Source organism: Ipomoea triloba, chromosome 6 (assembly GCF_003576645.1).
Source record: "Ipomoea triloba cultivar NCNSP0323 chromosome 6, ASM357664v1".
Classification (NCBI taxonomy): Eukaryota; Viridiplantae; Streptophyta; class Magnoliopsida; order Solanales; family Convolvulaceae; genus Ipomoea; species Ipomoea triloba.
In genome coordinates this window covers 24,019,048-24,036,551 of record NC_044921.1, presented here as the reverse complement: position 1 = coordinate 24,036,551, position 17,504 = coordinate 24,019,048, and the positions used below count along the sequence as shown (strand labels likewise).

The 17,504-nt window shown below is 37.8% G+C and overlaps 3 protein-coding genes and 1 non-coding gene across 5 annotated transcripts; 3 read left to right on the top strand and 1 right to left on the bottom strand.

Annotated features, from left to right (window-relative positions):
- Positions 1 to 2,056: 2,056 nt before the first annotated feature.
- Positions 2,057 to 5,370, top strand: LOC116021721 (abscisic acid 8'-hydroxylase CYP707A1-like). Its single transcript, XM_031262186.1, has 9 exons — positions 2,057 to 2,341; positions 2,607 to 2,928; positions 3,289 to 3,438; positions 3,525 to 3,779; positions 3,890 to 3,982; positions 4,379 to 4,457; positions 4,563 to 4,669; positions 4,774 to 4,892; positions 5,051 to 5,370. Exons 1-9 carry the CDS (start codon positions 2,076 to 2,078, stop codon positions 5,172 to 5,174), a joined length of 1,515 nt encoding a protein of 504 aa, XP_031118046.1. The 5' UTR covers positions 2,057 to 2,075; the 3' UTR covers positions 5,175 to 5,370.
- Positions 5,371 to 6,127: 757 nt separating this feature from the next.
- Positions 6,128 to 7,884, top strand: LOC116022114 (photosystem I chlorophyll a/b-binding protein 5, chloroplastic). The gene is made up of 6 exons (XM_031262682.1): positions 6,128 to 6,390; positions 6,464 to 6,596; positions 7,005 to 7,117; positions 7,197 to 7,301; positions 7,429 to 7,517; positions 7,601 to 7,884. The coding sequence occupies exons 1-6, from the start codon at positions 6,179 to 6,181 to the stop codon at positions 7,741 to 7,743; spliced, it is 795 nt and encodes a 264-aa protein (XP_031118542.1). The 5' UTR covers positions 6,128 to 6,178; the 3' UTR covers positions 7,744 to 7,884.
- Positions 7,885 to 7,901: 17 nt separating this feature from the next.
- Positions 7,902 to 12,925, bottom strand: LOC116022113 (protein WEAK CHLOROPLAST MOVEMENT UNDER BLUE LIGHT 1-like). Of its 2 annotated transcripts, none has more exons than XM_031262681.1 (3): positions 12,589 to 12,925; positions 10,251 to 11,421; positions 7,902 to 10,094 (listed from the first exon to the last, which is right to left on the bottom strand). In XM_031262681.1, the coding sequence occupies exons 2-3, from the start codon at positions 11,388 to 11,390 to the stop codon at positions 8,244 to 8,246; spliced, it is 2,991 nt and encodes a 996-aa protein (XP_031118541.1). In that variant the 5' UTR covers positions 11,391 to 11,421; positions 12,589 to 12,925; the 3' UTR covers positions 7,902 to 8,243. The 2 variants fall into 2 exon arrangements, with proteins under 2 accessions (XP_031118541.1, XP_031118540.1); XM_031262680.1 differs by having other exon boundaries at positions 7,902 to 10,133; positions 12,589 to 12,924.
- Positions 12,926 to 13,493: 568 nt separating this feature from the next.
- TRNAR-CCU lies at positions 13,494 to 13,566 on the top strand. Its single transcript has one exon. It is a non-coding gene; the product is annotated as a tRNA-Arg (tRNA).
- Positions 13,567 to 17,504: the final 3,938 nt, after the last annotated feature.

Here is a 17,504-nt window from a genome sequence, read left to right as displayed (position 1 = left end):
GTTGGAGAAGGTAAAAAAAAAAAAAAAAAGACCCAAAGTTACATAGTCATGGACCTAATTATAAAATGTTAATAGTCAATGACCAAATATAATTTAAGTACAATAATAAGAGACCCAAAGTAAAATCAACTTCAACTATTAATATATGTGGTTGCACAGTGTTGGAGAAGGTAAAAAAAAAAAAAAAAAGACCCAAAGTTACATAGTCATGGACCTAATTATAAAATGTTAATAGTCAATGACCAAATATAATTTAAGTACAATAATAAGAGACCCAAAGTAAAATCAACTTCAACTATTAATATATGTGGTTGCACAGTGTTGGAGAAGGTAAAAAAAAAAAAAAAAAGACCCAAAGTTACATAGTCATGGACCTAATTATAAAATGTTAATAGTCAATGACCAAATATAATTTAAGTACAATAATAAGAGACCCAAAGTAAAATCAACTTCAACTATTAATATATGTGGTTGCACAGTGTTGGAGAAGGTAAAAAAAAAAAAAAAAAGACCCAAAGTTACATAGTCATGGACCTAATTATAAAATGTTAATAGTCAATGACCAAATATAATTTAAGTACAATAATAAGAGACCCAAAGTAAAATCAACTTCAACTATTAATATATGTGGTTGCACAGTGTTGGAGAAGGTAAAAAAAAAAAAAAAAAAAAAAAAAAAAATTGGAGTCAGTACATGTCATGTTCGGGCCCACAAACCGCGCCCACTAGGTGCATTTCTCGATGATTTTTTTCTCTTTCTTTCTTTTAGTTGGGCTTAACAAAAAATTCAAATTTGAATTTAATTGACGTGATTGTTCTAAGAAATATAAAATAATCACAATTGATTACATTTGCTTTAAGATAAAGAGCGCAATAGTGATTGATATGTAATTATCCATTTATAAATAATTAATGAATATGAAAGTTATAATAACATTATATTATAATATATATTTAATAAATATGAAATATTAGCTGCGGGCCATGTGTTTGATTAATTAAGATTTAGTACAGTTGCATAGGGTAAAAATGTTCTCACTTCATAAATTCTACATGTTAATGATTTAATCATTAAACAGGAAAACCATTGACTAATCCCATGATGTTTAATTGTTAGTTCTTGTAGAGGGTTCGAGACCATTTTGTTCTCAAGATTGCACTAGATGTCGTTTTGTTTTCTTACCTTCTAAGTTATCAAGCTAATTATTTGATCAATTTGACAAACAATAAACTTTTGACTATGATTCTGGAATATTTTAATAGCTATGTGTAAAAAGACAATATATTTTTTATTGGGAGGAGTTATTAATTAAGAATGCGTAGCCATCTAGTCTAGACTTCTATTAGTTTCGCAATTCACATGCCTCAACAACAATATGCATGTGGCCCTTCTTGTTTTCCCTTGTTTAATTTTGTCAATTGCAACCATTGAGCTCTCCAAATCATCTCCCTGAGCTTTTATTCTAACTTATTCAATTCATCATAAAAAAAAATAGCCCAGTACTCCACTGTCAAACACAATCTTAGAGGGATATCCATTCACCATTATCATCACGAAGTGGCCCACTTGAAGCTAGTTACTTCCCTTAAGGCCTTTCCCAATAATGATTTTTGGATGGTTTATAAGAAAGTATGTATGATGTGGAGAAAAGAGGGTGATGAGAGAGAAGAAATTGAGTCCTTATCGGAGGAGGAGTTTTTGGTATGAAATTATGAGGCTCGCGTGGAGAAGAAGGGGCGCCTTGATTGTACGTGTTGGACAACTTGCACGTCAAACGGGCGTGTAAAATTGTTTGATTTTTTTTTGTAAGACGTTTTTTTTTTTCTTTCATATTCTTTTTTCTAGTCACACCTGTAAAAAATCACTCAAAAATCAAAACTATTGAGAATGCTTTAATTGCCCTGAATACTCCTATTTACCTTCACTTTAATTTTAAGATATTGAAGTCCATCTATACTATATATTTAATCAACACCTTATATTTTAGTCTAAGACAATATGATCGATTTTGTCTCATATGCCCTGCCCTTCTATAAATAGAACACCTCCATTTCGCACCCACTCCCCATCTAGGATGCTTTGCAGTACTCCTCAACAACAAAATCTTGCAAAGCTCCAAACACTTTGGGTGTCTGTAAGAGGGAGAGATAAAATGGAGAAATATGGAGTGGTATTCTATGTTTTCATAATACTCCTCTCTGTGTTTTCATATATTCTGTCCGCAACAAGAAACAAGAAGCACAAACTCCCTCCAGGCTCGATGGGATGGCCATACATAGGAGAAACTCTTCAGCTTTACTCTCAAGACCCAAACATCTTCTTCTCCCACAAACACACAAGGTTTCGACCATTCCCATATTTCTTAATGTCTTGTCTTCTTCTTTCTCCGTCGTTCCATTTCTGTTTACTGATTTCTTACTTTTTGCATGATGATATGCTCTGATCTTAGCTCTGATCCAAATGTATACAGTTAAAAGGAAAACAAAAGAAGCTGATTTTTCTCCACTTGTATAAAATATAATCTAATCTATAATTTCATAGTAGCCGAAATGGAAACAGTGTTGGTCTCCAGTCATATAGTTGATATCTTGTTGTTGTGTTGTAGGTATGGGGAGATCTTTAAGAGTCGTATGTTGGGGTACCCTTGCGTCATGCTGGCAAGTCCCGAGGCTGCGCGTTTCGTGCTGGTCACACACGCTAACTTGTTCAAGCCGACCTATCCTAAAAGCAAGGAGGATTTGATCGGCCCCGCCGCCCTGTTTTTCCACCAGGGAGACTACCATTTGCGGCTGAGAAAGGTGGTTCAGCGGTGTTTCAGCCCTGAGGCAATTCGGAACTTCGTCGCCGACATTGAAGACATCGCCGTGTCGGCATTGGACTCCTGGGCTGACGGTCAAGTCGTTAACACTTTCCGCGAGATGAAAAAGGTTAAAACTCAAAACTACTTTAATTACTTCAATTTCTTAGGTTTTTTTTTGTTTGGAACAATTTAACAGAATTGGTCAGATGTTAACATGATAATTACAAGTTAAATTCAACTTAGGAGAGTGACTTATTCTCCTTCTTGGTTTAGATCAGTAGTCAACTATAATTAATGTTAACGGTCTTTTGCAAGTTAAGATTGTAAGATAAGATTAAATGTGTGCTTTTATTGTCTAGAGTTACTTGACAGGGTTTAGTGTTTATCCAATGTACATATCAGATTTAGTGACTGTAAGTTTCTCTTGTCATCCAAAAAAACTGTCTTCTGATAAACTTATTTTCTGGGGAATTATCTGTTGGATCAGTTCTCGTTCGAGGTGGGTATTATGGCCATATTTGGGCACTTAGAGGATCATCACAAGGAAGAGCTGAAGAGGAATTATTGCATAGTGGAGAAAGGGTACAATTCATTTCCGACAAGCTTTCCAGGGAGTTCTTACAGCAATGCTCTGAAGGTGATGATCCATTTAAACCAGTACTCCTCCAATGGCAGCCATTAATTGTGTAATTTCTAAGTGAATTTGAATTGGTGTATATGTAGGCAAGAAAGATGCTGAGCAAAATTCTATGCAAAATAATTAGCGAGAGGAAAGAGAAGAAGACAGCAGAGAATGGGCTTTTGAGCTGTTTTCTGAGTTCCCAAAACGAGAATAATAATGGGATCAGTCTGACAGAAAACCAAATAGCTGACAACATCATCGGTGTTCTTTTCGCTGCTCAGGACACAACCGCTAGTGCCCTCATATGGATCATCAAGTACCTTCACGATAACCCCAAACTTCTCGAGTCCGTTAAGGTAAACATAATTGAAACACGTGTTCTATCTCAACTAAAAGCTTATACTGATAGGAACACTGTATATATATTAAGCTTTTTTCACTTAATTATTGTGTTCTTATGCCGCAGGCTGAACAGAAGGCAATCTGCAAACAGTTAAAAGTTGAAGAAACTCGTCACTTGACATGGAGAAACACTAGAGAAATGCCAATTACTCACAAGGTAACATTACTAACCTAACTTCCATGGCTACAAGAAAAATCAAAATGTATCAACAAAAAGTACAAGGGTATCTATTTATATCAACAAAAGAATGACAAAATTACCCCCAAGGCATAGCTTGGTGGATAAAAGATTGAGTTTTGAGTAATATCCAGCTAGTAATCGGGTCTAATCCCGCAAGAGTTGGGACGCTAGGGTTCGTGCAGAAACTCATAACACTGCACCACGAAGGCATGTCTTACGATCACAAGTCTCCAGGGCAAGAGATGTGAGGGACCCTTATTTGAAGTTCAAACTTATAAAAGAATAACAAAATAGGGACAACCCCAGCTAAATTAGTGTCGTTCACTTTGTAATTACAATGTTTCAAAGTTTGACCCGCAGTATGTTGCTCAGGTTGTTTTGGAGACTTTGAGGAAATCGAGCATCATATCTTTTACATTCAGAGAGGCAGTGGAGGATGTGGAATACAAAGGTAAAGCATTTTTTTTCATGACTTTAATGATCAACACTTTGATATCTTTGCTGACACAGATCTTAGGAGGACTGAAAATAAAGAAAATGTGTGTTTGTAATGTAGGGTACCTAATTCCAAAAGGTTGGAAGGTCATGCCTTTATTCAGGAATATTCATCAGAATCCTGATTTCTTTTCTGATCCACACAAGTTTGATCCTTCAAGATTCGAGGTATATATTTATGAACTTTATGCCTACCCATTAGCATATGTTAGGCAAACAAAAACAGAAAAATTAACTAATTAAATTAATTTCCTTTCTTCATCTGTTCACAGAAAGCTCCAAAGCCAAACACATTCATGCCATTTGGCAGTGGAGTACATGCCTGCCCTGGCAACGAACTTGCTAAGCTCGAGATGCTAATAATCACGCATCACCTCGTTACTAAATTCAGGTAATATATATAACACTTACGAGATTGTATGTCTCTTTTAACTTAATCCTGTTCCCGTTCTTAAAATTCTACCTGATACGAACAAGATTAGTCTTAGTTAAGACGAGATGTTGATGTATAATATTAATAGCATAATAATGATGTGTTTGTGGGTGCAGGTGGGAAGTGGTGGGGCCCGAAAGTGGGATTCAGTATGGCCCATTCCCGGTCCCTATACATGGGCTACCGGCCCGATTTTGGAGACAATCAGACAATAACAACATCATCAATCAGCAGCAGTAAAAGGAGTTCTAAATGCATGTCTTTTCATTAATCTTTCCAAATATTTCTGCTCCAAAAATAATATTCAGCACTCATTTTTGTATTCAATACCAATACAGTAGTTTCATTATCGCAACGCAAACATTGAATGCAAGAGTTTAAGTGTAAAAACGAGTGCATGAAATATAATATATTTTTATTGGGTCCGATGACTTTACCTTTATCTTTCAGCTATACGTACTCCTTTTTAACCTTTTAATTCTAATTGATTGAATGAACTATTCACTCACTCCCCCCACCCCCCATCCCATGTGTTCGTAACTATCTCTATATATCTGTAACCACATACATACATCACAAAGCATCTCTATCAGTTGCGGCTGGGAGCCAAGTGTTAAGGGTGTGATTGGTGAGGTGAGACACATCATTGGTGCTCTCTGCTGGAGACCACAACAACCCGATGACACCAATAAATATAAATATATATATCTATATAGACTCATGATCAAATGAGTCAACCATTTTTTATGAATAGGTGTGGACATATCTAAACCACTGAATGCTTGAAATCAATGACTTAGATGTTGCATAATTGGCAGGTTGCATGTTCATGCCGCCGGCACTGCACGCCTATCCGACACTCTTTTTGTTTTCTTGGGATTCAATTTCATGTTAATGCTCTGTTAGCATCATTCTCACCAGCCGCGCATTTTAGTTCTGCTCCGATCCACTAGGCTGAAACTAACCCGACGCTATAACATAACAAACGAAATTACAATAATACCCTCTTAACTGAATAACTGCCACGAAGAGATCATCACCAACTATGTATAAACGTTCCGGCATTAATTTGTTCAGTTTTTATATTATTATTAAGGGGACCAGAAAAAATGTGTGAAATTGAACAGAAAAAGGGATAAGTGGGGGCCACTCTATCTTATCTTCAATTCTACAATGCAGTGAGGTCATGGTTAGTTGTTTTGGACCATCGATCCACCTTGCTGGAAGTTAACAACACGTAGGAGATGGAACTTGCAGTGGGAAGAAGAAGCTTATTACGAGCTCTGCCCACCTTCTTTGCGTCACCTGCATTTCCGTCGTCGAACGGGATAGCAGGAAAAACATCACCCGTAAAAACCGCACCTTGTCCGCGGAAATGTCGGAGTCTTGTTGTTCGAGCTCAGCAGCGCCCTACCTGGCTGCCGGGGCTCGACCCTCCGTCTTATCTTGACGGAACGTACGTCACCCCCTTTCTGTCAATCCACTAGTTTCTTGGGCCGCCATTCATATGATGCTTGTGGTTTTTGCAGTCTTGCTGGGGATTTCGGGTTTGATCCTCTTGGACTTGGAGAGAATCCGGAGAGCTTGAGATGGTATGTGCAAGCAGAGCTGGTTCATGCCCGTTTCGCCATGGCTGGGGTTGCTGGAATTCTTTTTACAGATGTGAGCAGCAAGAAGAAACACCCATCTTTTTTTTTTTTTATAATTACGAGGGAAATCCCTAGTAACTATCCAATGGTGTGCATTGGCTGCTTAAGTTGTCCATAATTCACCTGTTTAAACTCAAGAAGGCGGTTCTCGGCCACTAGGAGTCAAACTTATAATCCTGCCTTATAATATAAAAAATCAGCTTAGGTTGTTCTGACAGAGTCAAACTGAAAAGGTCAATAGGATTCTGACTGGGAGTCAAGTTATAAACTTATGATTATCAAGTTACTAACTTGGCTGGCATTGTCTGGCAGAAGATGATTTTCGTGATCCTTGTTGTTACTATTATTAGGCCTTTCTGTTTCTTTTCTTTTTTTGTTCTTGTTTTGTTTCATTTTTCCTCATGGAATTACACTGCTGCAGTTGCTTCGTGTGACAGGAATAAAAGACCTACCAGTGTGGTATGAAGCAGGAGCAACAAAATTTGAGTTTGCCAGCACAAGAACTCTGATTGTTGTTCAGCTCTTATTGATGGGGTAACATGAAAAACTGTGAACTGCAAACAAAATTAGAGTTTGCCTGTACAAGAACTCTGATTCTTGTTTTTTTATACAGTTTTGCTGAAACCAAAAGGTATATGGATTTCTTGAACCCTGGTTCTCAAGCACAGGAAGGAACCTTCCTCAATATAGAAGCTGCACTTGAAGGCCTTGAACCCGGGTAATATTCGATTACCAAGGTTTCACTTTGATCACACTTCTTTTCTGAATCTAGCAGAATAACACTGCCCATTGACATATAAAATATAAATGTAAAGTCTAACTATTAGTTTAAACTTTTTGAACAGGTATCCTGGTGGGCCCTTGTTCAATCCATTGGGTCTGGCTAAAGATATCAAGAATGCCCGAGAATGGAAGCTCAAAGAGATCAAGAATGGTTTGTCAGACATCCTGTTTTTTCAGTTCTTTTTGTCAAAAACTGTTTCTTTTTTGGTTTCATACTTCTTGGTTAATCTGCAGGAAGGCTAGCTATGGTCGCAATGCTCGGCTTCTTCGTCCAGGCTTCGGTTACTCATGTGGGCCCCATAGAAAATCTTGCCCAGCACCTCTCAGATCCGTGGCACAAAACCATCATTCAAACTCTTGCTGGATCTGGTTCTTGATTTTCTGGAGAGTTTAGTCACAACAAAACATTCTGATATGTATATGGTGATATAAGAACAAGATAAAGGATTGCATATAATCCTTCTTGTTTTACTCAATACATTGCAAATTTAATGAAGAAATTTATGAGCAAGAATTAAGATTTGCCATTAGACAGTATAGGAAATATAACCATCTCTTGTATAAATCATAGCCATGTCTATACAAACAAAAATGACAACCAGTGAGCTACAGCAATGAAAAGGTTAACATTTGTGATGGCAATAACAAGAATCTCTATGATATGTACAAAAACAATGGTCGAAATGCACAATCAAAATTCTGTATGAATTTACACCTACCCAATCTATCCACAACTCATAATGTAGCGGTTTGCACACATCATCATGCTGGATTGGATGCTCGTTTTTTTTGTGGCCAAGAACAAGAAGATCTCGGGGAAGAACGATGTCTTCTTTTTCTTCCATGATGATTGTAGCAGCCTACTATGCACAGAGAATTATGTCTTGGATGATTTCTTTCTGGCCAAGAACATGAAGATCCGGGGGAAGAATGATTTCTTCTTTTTCTTGGTGGTTTTTGTCACTTCAGGAGATGATTCAGGTTCAGTATTGCTTTCCTGAGCGTGTGGATTTTCGGGTTTGCTTTCGTCTGCGTGTCCTTTAGAAGACTTACGACTATGACGTGAAGTGTCCTCTGCTGGGCCATTGACGCTTTCTGAGTCTTTCCTATCGTCGAAACTTGATCTTGCACTCTTAATTGAGCTAATTGATTCATTGGCTTTCCGTCTTTGCTCGTGTGATTCTCTCCGTTTTCTCAGCTCCTGCTCGACAGCCATCTTCCCTTCCTTGGCTTTCTCAGCTTTCTGCAGTGCGTTTTCTAGCACTTGCCTTCTTTCAGCTAGCTTGCAGTTAACGTCCTCGAGCTTCTTCAGGCTATTTAGCTCGGACTCTTTTGCTAAATCGATTTGGGAGAAAGCAGCAGCAACCCTCATTTTTGCTTCCTCTTCTGCAGCGTGGGCCTGCTTGCTTAACTCGTAATACTCTTCTAAGGAAAGTGTTACTCCGGATGGCGAATCCACTCCTTTGTTGATTCGAGCTTGTTCGCTTTCTTCTAGTGCATTCATAGCTGCAATTGCCAATTTCTCGGCAGCTTTTGCAGCTTCTATCTCCCTCTGAGCTGCAATTAACCGGCTCTCCACCGTAGTTGCTCCTGTCTTCGCGTGGTCTGCTTCCTCCTTCGCCCTCGACAATTCTAGCCGTGCTGCTTCAGCAACGGCCTTTGCTCGATCCGCCTCTCGAGCGGCTAGTTGCAGCTGCTTTGGAAGCTCTACCATTTTTTCTTGAGCCTCCTTTTCTCTCATCTGTGCAAGGAGAATGTCTGATTTGATTCTGTTCAGCTCGGCTTCGATGGATGCAATTGTAATCGACGCCATTTCTTCTCTCTGCCGAGTGGATGCAAAGTCTTCCTTCTCCTTTTCGAGCTCCGTCTTCAACGAGGTGGATGCTACTTTCAAGAAATTCACTTCAGCCACTGCTTTCTCAGTCTGGAGCTTCACTTCTTCGAGCTCCTTCTGAGCCGAGGCTACTGCTGCTTGTATTTCGCAGTGAATTCGTTTCTCGGGCTCCAGCAACTCGGCCTCCCGCTTTCCATCTTCCTCGTTTTCCTCTTCCACTTTTGTCTCCATATAAGCAGCCAATTCTGCTTTCAGGTCCTGTAACAAACCCGAGGCAGTATCTAGCTCCGATTTCAGCTCCTTTGCAGACAGGATCTGCTGATTTAGCCTCTCGATTTCCTCTTCTGCCTCCTTCACTTCGTTCTCCCAGTAAAGCGTGTCTTGCTCTCTCGCCATCGCTTCTCCAATCCTATGATCCTCCGCCTCCAAATGCGCGGCATGTGCAGCATCTAAAGCTTGCTTTATAGTTATTAGCTCAACTGTCAAATCCTCCACCGACTTCTCGACCTTTTTCGATTCAGAAACAGCTTCCTCAGCCTGTTTTACTGTCGCGTCTTTCTCGGCCACCAACACAGCATAATCACTACGGAGTTGTTCCAGCTCAGCTTTCACATCTTTCAGGTCCGACACTGCAGCTGCGTGCCTCGCCCTGGCAACCTCGAGCTGTGCTTTCGTTGCAATGCTCGCCTCATCCGCGATCCCTTGCTCCATCTCTTCCACTCTCAGCTTCGCTAGCTCAGAGTCCTGTCTCGCTTGCTTCTCTTCGGTTTGTGCTCTCTCGAGGTTCAGCTTCAATTCCTCGATAAGCCTTCTAGTGCCATCTAACTCCTTCAAAACTTGCATCTTTGCTTCTTCAGAAGTCTCGAATTGTTTTTTGTATAATGGAATCTCCTCCTGCAGTTTCTCTAGCTCTTGGTCAATACATTTCCGCCTCTGTATCGAGCCATTCACATATAGATTAAAGAAAATCACAGATTTTGTATGACAAAAAGCCTCAATCAAGTGCAATAAATGACAAGAAGAGACTAGAGAGAGTTGGAAAGATTATACCTCCACAGTCTGTACTCGATGAGCCTTCCAATCGACGATTCCACCAAATTTAGAAACCGCCTGCTTCACAGATTCAATAGGCATTGCTGTGTCGATTTGAACTCGGTCTATGTCATAACTTTCGGGATTTTTAGAAGAGCCAGAGGTTGGTGATTTAACAGAAAAGCTGGAAACTTTGGCTAGGGGGCGATCAGCATCGTCTGGTGGGACTAAATGACTCGGAACTTTGGCAAGAGGCTGATCAGCATCATCTAAGGGCAGTAAATCATTTGGATCTTTGGGTAGGGGCTGATCCACGTCATCCGATGGCTCTGAAACTTTGGCCAAGGGCTGACCAAAGGCGTTTATTGACACTAAATGGTTAGAAACTTTGGCTACAGGCTCGAAAAAGTCATCTTCTGATGATGGCATGGGAACTTTGGCTACGAGGTGCTCATCATCATCTGATGGTAATAAATCATTGCAACTTTCAGCGTCGCTAGCCCGAGGGTGGGAGGCGAAACGAGCATCATCATCACCGTTCGTTTTGTCACTACTGTCTCCAAATAACTCTGTAGCATTAGCATCACCCGCTTTTGCTACTGAGGAATCGGGTGCCATTTCTTCCTCGGGAGGCTTCAGTATGTCTGAATTTCCCGAAGATAAAGCCGAGGTATCTTCCCCACCCGAAGCATTATTCGAGCTGCTATGAGGACTAGACTGAGCCCCAACATCTACAAGTGGTTGCAATACTTCATTTGGCTTGACATCTAATTCAGACGACGGGATGGATTTGGGGACACCAGAGTTTTCGTCTCCCTGAGGCTCGAATGGCTCGGAACTTTTTGTTGATTCAAGAAATGTGTCCTGATCAAGTAGAGAACTATTCATAGGAGATCCAGTCTCAGAATTGTCACCTGTTTTGCCAACTTTAACTGAAGACATAGAAACCGAGTTTTCTGTTGGAGAAGGATCATGACTTATATGATCTAATATAGAACCATCCACTGCCAAAGATTGTCTTTCAGAGTTCATATCTCCATTATCATGCTTGTTCGTTTGAAACACACCATTCGGTTCATCTTCATCTGTCGACGAGCCCCCAGGTACAAAATTGTATTCTGGAGGAGCATTTCCCTTCATAGTTTCCATGTCCTCCATGCCAATATAAGGCTAAGGCGAACCAATTAACCTGATATCATATCATATAAACCCAACCCAAAGAGAGTTAGAGTGAAAATAAAACATGTAAAGCGTAAAAAAATAAAAATGGAATCCATCATTCATCACAAGTTCAATTCAAGAAAGAAATTCAAAATAACTGCAGAACTATTGAACTAAATCAAAAATAGCATACACGAGAAAGTATATACTCTGATCTTACATGGTTTGTGGAGATCAAAGGTTCAGTCCATGATAAAACAATAACTAGTGTCATTAAAATCGGGAAGTATAGCAACAAAGGAAAGGATTTTCAATCGAAATTGCCTATCTGGATATCCCAAAGAAGCCTTTAAAAACATCATGATGCCACATAGTCTTTTATAATGTTCACACATTCTTAACAAGGTGCATATGCCACAACCAAGCACACAGACATCTTATCCAAAACAAACTCTTTAACGTTGGAATCGAGTAATATGTATGCACGGATTATCTATAGCAATGGGTCTAATTGCAGGCTTAGATGACTCCAAAATCCCGATTTTTATTTGTGTTTTCTTTACTCATCCATCTCGATTCATATTTATCATTTCGCCTTTTGGAGAGGCTGGTATAGACTACATAGGCTATAGAGTCAAGATTTCTATGTATCACCATACATACAAGAGCGATTATCCGACTTTGCAAGAGCCGAGATTCTCAGACTTTGCAATTGCATTAGCAGCTCGCCTTCCAAATGCCCGAGCTGCTGGGTTCTATAAAGTCAAGATTTAATGTGCATGAAGCCAGCACGGGCAACTTAGTTGGTTCCTGGCCGGTAGCTTGTGAGCAAGATTTGATGTGCATAAATATCCATTAAACAAGACAATAAATTCATAAAAATCCCAGATAAATTCTACATCAAAATGCTCAAATAAGCAAACATAGAGACAAATTATCACAGCAATAAATCAATTATTCTCAACTCAAAAGCTTGGATCTTCCATAATCAAAGATTAAGCTCAATAATCAAACATTTAAAAAATGGGTATTAACAGAAACGATAACCAAACACTAAAAACATGGGCATTAACAGAAACAATCATCAAACATGCAGAAACAATAATCAAACATTTGTGGATTAAAACAGCACAAAAGAATTTAAGGAAAAACTTAAAACAAAATGGATAAGGAAACAAAGATGAGAAGAACATACCAGGAATAAACGAAACAGAGAAACCAAAATTCCTACGAAAAGAATGAATCTTTCTGTGTTTCTCCACCACCAACTCCCTCTGTTATAACAGGAAAGTTGCTGGCCTTAAAGAAGGTCCAACAATTTCTACCATGAAATCCGGAAAAAAGGGAAATGTTGAGAAATTAAAAAGAAAAAGGAAAGGAAAAAAATGGAAAGGAAAAAAATGGAAAGTTGAGGAGAAGATTATGAAACCAAAAGGATTGTTGTTCGGGATTATGTCTGTACTACTCTGTTCTTTTTTGGTCTTTTGCGAAGAAAAAGGATTTGTGGTTTAAACGATGAATAAGAGTTTGCTTCTCTGACCACAGCCAAATCTGCGACTCAGAGTCGTTTGTGTCCTTTTCTTAAAAATTGAATTTCCATTTTGGTAGAATTGGACAAATACTCCATAAATATTTAAAAATTAGTTTTTTTTTTAAAATCATTTTTGGAAGACCTCATATTAGGTCTATTGTCCTCCTGTCATTTAGACGTATAGGTAAAGTAAATTGTGAGATGTGTCTCAAATGACTTACCGACTTCCAAATATTTGTATATTAATGTCCATAACAAAATTAAATATTACATTATTGGTAAGACTCAAATCTTGCTTTTAAATCACTTAGCAAGACCTCACCACGAAATAATAAAGTCGCCATTATTTAATAATGTACATCACAAGTTACAACATATTGTTTTTAGCGTGAGTTAGTTTTACATATGATATTCTATAATTTGTATCCTATCATTGTGAAACGTACTTACAGAATTTTAACTCTTCCTTGTAAGTCATAAGTGAAAATTTTTATCCACTAAATTAATGTTTTGGGCCATGGATTTTAGTTTATTGTTAATAATAAAAGATATGTTAATTTTACCAAGCAGCGCCTGTAGCTCAGTGGATAGAGCGTCTGTTTCCTAAGCAGAAGGTCGTAGGTTCGACCCCTACCTGGCGCGGCCGAACTACCTATTTTTATCCCGGGTAGGTTTTCAGTCCTTCCATGTTCCAGCCTTGGCTCCCTCCGACTGGTCGTTTATCACTTTATCATGTGATTTAAACTTGCTTGCGTACCATGACTGACGTTAATACGTGGAATCCACTTTTTGAAGTCAAGATAACAAAACTTAACCATGCAACAAGATAAGTTCGAGCCAGAATAAATGCCTTACCAAACTATTTGCATTATTCATCTGCTTTCTGCATAAAAAGAAGAATGGAATCTCCTTTATATTTAAATAGTTAGCACAACATGATTGATATGTACCCTAAATATATTATTACAACTACATTTTTAGCTTTACTTATTTCAATAATTGTGTTTAAAAAGAAAAAATTCAAAATATGTATAACAATTTTTTTGAGTCTGCAGTCACTACCTGAAGATATACAATAAGTAAATCTCCCATACTATTCTAACAGCGAAAAATCACAAGGAGATAAATCAATTTAAATTGTTCATAGTTGACTGGTTCATACTAAGAAAGTCAATAGAGGGTCCCACGCGGAATTACCAAGCTAAAGGGTTGCCCAAAATATAGCAATTATTTGATTCGGAGTAGGTGCGTGTTCCACGTTTTGGACTGCTTTAATCTGATTCCTATTCCTTAGAAAGTGAAACAACCTAATTCGATCAATTCAAAGAATTTCTCCTTAAAGATAATGTGGAACCTTGAAGCACTACGTACAGTATAAATCCATGCATGCAAGTTGCCATATTTATCATCGCCAACCATAATAAGAAGCAAAATCACACTGTACATTTCACTGCAGAAAAAAACCAGAGAAAATATACATATGGCTATTAAGAACTATGCACGCAGCGTTCACAGCGACGGCAAGCTAGACATGACTTTGGAAGAGTTCAAGAAGTGGTTTAGGAGATTTGACGCCGACAGAGACGGCAGAATAAGCAGAGAAGAGCTCCGGGAAGCCATCCGTGCCGCCGGCGTGCGCTTCTCCTGGCTCAAAGGCCGGAAGGGGATGAAGGCCGTTGACGGTAACGGTAACGGCTTCATTGACGACTGTGAGATTGACAAGCTGGTGGAGTTTGCGCAAATGAACTTGAATATCCGGATTGTCACGTATTAGTACTTGCTCTTTTTTATGATGAAAAAAATCTCATAGTCACTTTTTAGAAATATGCCTGGGATAAACTTTATGTAAAATTTCCATATATAATATATAATTATTAAGGTCATAATTATATAGGTCAAAACCTGTTTTGAGGGCTCTACTCATGTATAATCATGAACTATAATATGTAAGATTGAAAGTGGACAATCAGTTTAGTTAAATTTACCTATAATCAAGACCATTTCAAAAATTAATTCTTACTAGGGAAGGCAAAATGCACCATTACTACTTCTACTCAAAGTGCAATTAACTATGTATCTCAATTTTAAAAAGTGAGATGTTTTAAATTCCTAATTTCATATAATTAACTTTTAATTTCTACAAATTCATCAATATCATTAGGTTCACAATTTACATCCTAACAAACGTATAAGTGTATAACAATCCATTTAAATATGTTAGGTTCTAATATATAACAAACATATATACATGTTTTAAATGAATTGTTATATGTACTTTTGTTAGGATAATAGGATGTGAACCTAATGGCATAAAATTTGTGTATGTCTAAAATTAAAATTATACAAGAGTGAGGTTTACTCAATCCACACAGTCGAATAGTGAATATAATCAGACACAAGTGACTTGACACATACGATTAGGTCGATCATATCGAATCCTGTTTGCTACCCCAAATAATTGCAATATTTTAGAATTTAGATTCTTTTTGAGTAATGAAAAGATATTAAAGTTCCTTCACGAATATCTTCACCATGTTGCCCAACTTTTTGTCCACAGTCACATTATTTCTGTGTCTATTTATTGACAACTCTCATCTTCTATAGTTCTATGGGCTTCCATGGTGCAATTACACGTACGTAACGTACACACTACCAGTGATTAGGCCATCCGCACCCTTCAAAGGAGCATAACATGCATATGTTTATATTTTAATTAAGGTGAATCTTCCAACGTATGGTGTTCTATAATCTTTTGCATATATTATATTGTTTCAGCGGATAATACTATAATGTGTCATTTCATATTTGAGTGATAAGGGAAACTCACAGCTAATACGTGAATGTATGTACTAGACAACAACCACACAGTACACCTTGTAATTTTATTTCATATTTGTAATTTATTTTATTTTATATGTGTGTAATGATGATTTATTTAAGTTTCGTCATGATAAGACTTTTGTTCAATGTAAGTACGTGCATATATAAGAGAATTAATTTTTATTTGTCAGAATATAACTATACAGGCTGGTGGATTTATACATCTATACCGGATCTTGACACCCCGGGCCTAGCGACGCTGGTCGGTGGGATAGCTTATTCCAATTTCCAGGCAACCATACATTAAGATCGAATAGCATCTCCCTTTCCCTTTCATTTTAATTTCAACATGCACAATATTCCACCTTTAAATACTTTGCATTAAAATGGGATAATTTTTATCATATCGCATAATTTGATATTAATTACACGTTATCACTTTATTTGATTCTTATTCTTCTCAAACATGTAAATGATTTTAAAAAGATCTATATAAAATGTCTCAATTTTAATCATATCCTCACATTTTCAAATTTATATATATTCTTTTTTTTTTTGTTGATGATAAAGGAAACTCTTAGCCACTATCCAAATGTATGTATCAATAAACCTCGCTTCTTGACCAGCAAATGACCAAGAGAATAACCCCCTATATTTTTTATAGTTAATCACTCGGGATCACAAAGAAGTAAATCAATTGATTGCTCAAACTAAAATGGCGAATTAGACGACTTCTACTTAGAGTCAAATTTGTAACCTTCTACAGAAAACTAGACCGAAAGGGTCCAAAAACACAGTATAAATCCAAGCTAACCCCAAATCATCACCAGCTACCCATCTCTATAAGAAGGAGCAAAAATATATACTATATATACACACACATATATCTGATCTATATATATAGATTAATTAGTAGTGAAAATATAATGGCTATTAAGAGCTATCCACGCAGTGCTCCTAGCGATGGGAAACTAGACATGACGTTGGAAGAGTTCAAGAAATGGGTGAGGACTTATGATGCGGATAGGGACGGCAGAATAAACAGGGAAGAGCTCCAGGAAGCGATCCACGCCACCGGAGGGAGGCTGTGCTGGTTCAAAGGCCGGCAGGGGATGAAGGCCGCCGACGGCGACGGCAACGGCTTCATCGACGATAACGAGATGGACAAGCTCGTCGACTTTGCTCAGAAGAACTTGAACGTCCGGATCGTCACCTACTATTAATATTGGTTCTCATATATATTTGCGCGCTTTATTTATATATGCAAATTGAATAAATAATTCAACGCTTTCGCAAACACCGCCGCCGGAATTTGGATCAACCTCGTACTTGTTTGGATCTGCCGATGTAAGGATGGCTGTTATTCATGAACAATGTTCGTACGTACGTGTCTTATTTTGTGTATGATCTTTTGGCTTGATACATATGCTATTTTTTTTAAATTTAAATTTGGATTTATCTTTATAAATTTGAACCTCAAATTTAAGTGTCCATTTTAGTACCTATCCTGGAAACTGATGAAAGAAGTGAATGGCGGGATGTGTTTGATTGATCTTTATTGTTATGAAGAAGCTGAGGGTTTTCTTCTTTAATAATGCTGTATTTTGTTTTGGTGTATGTTAATTGTTAATTGTATTGTTTGAAACATGTACCTGGAAACATGTACAAGTCGGATCTTTATTGATTTATCATGTACCTCCCGTAGTAGCAAAAAATATATGTATTGCAAAGTGTTAAAGTAAAAAAAAAAAAAAAAAAAA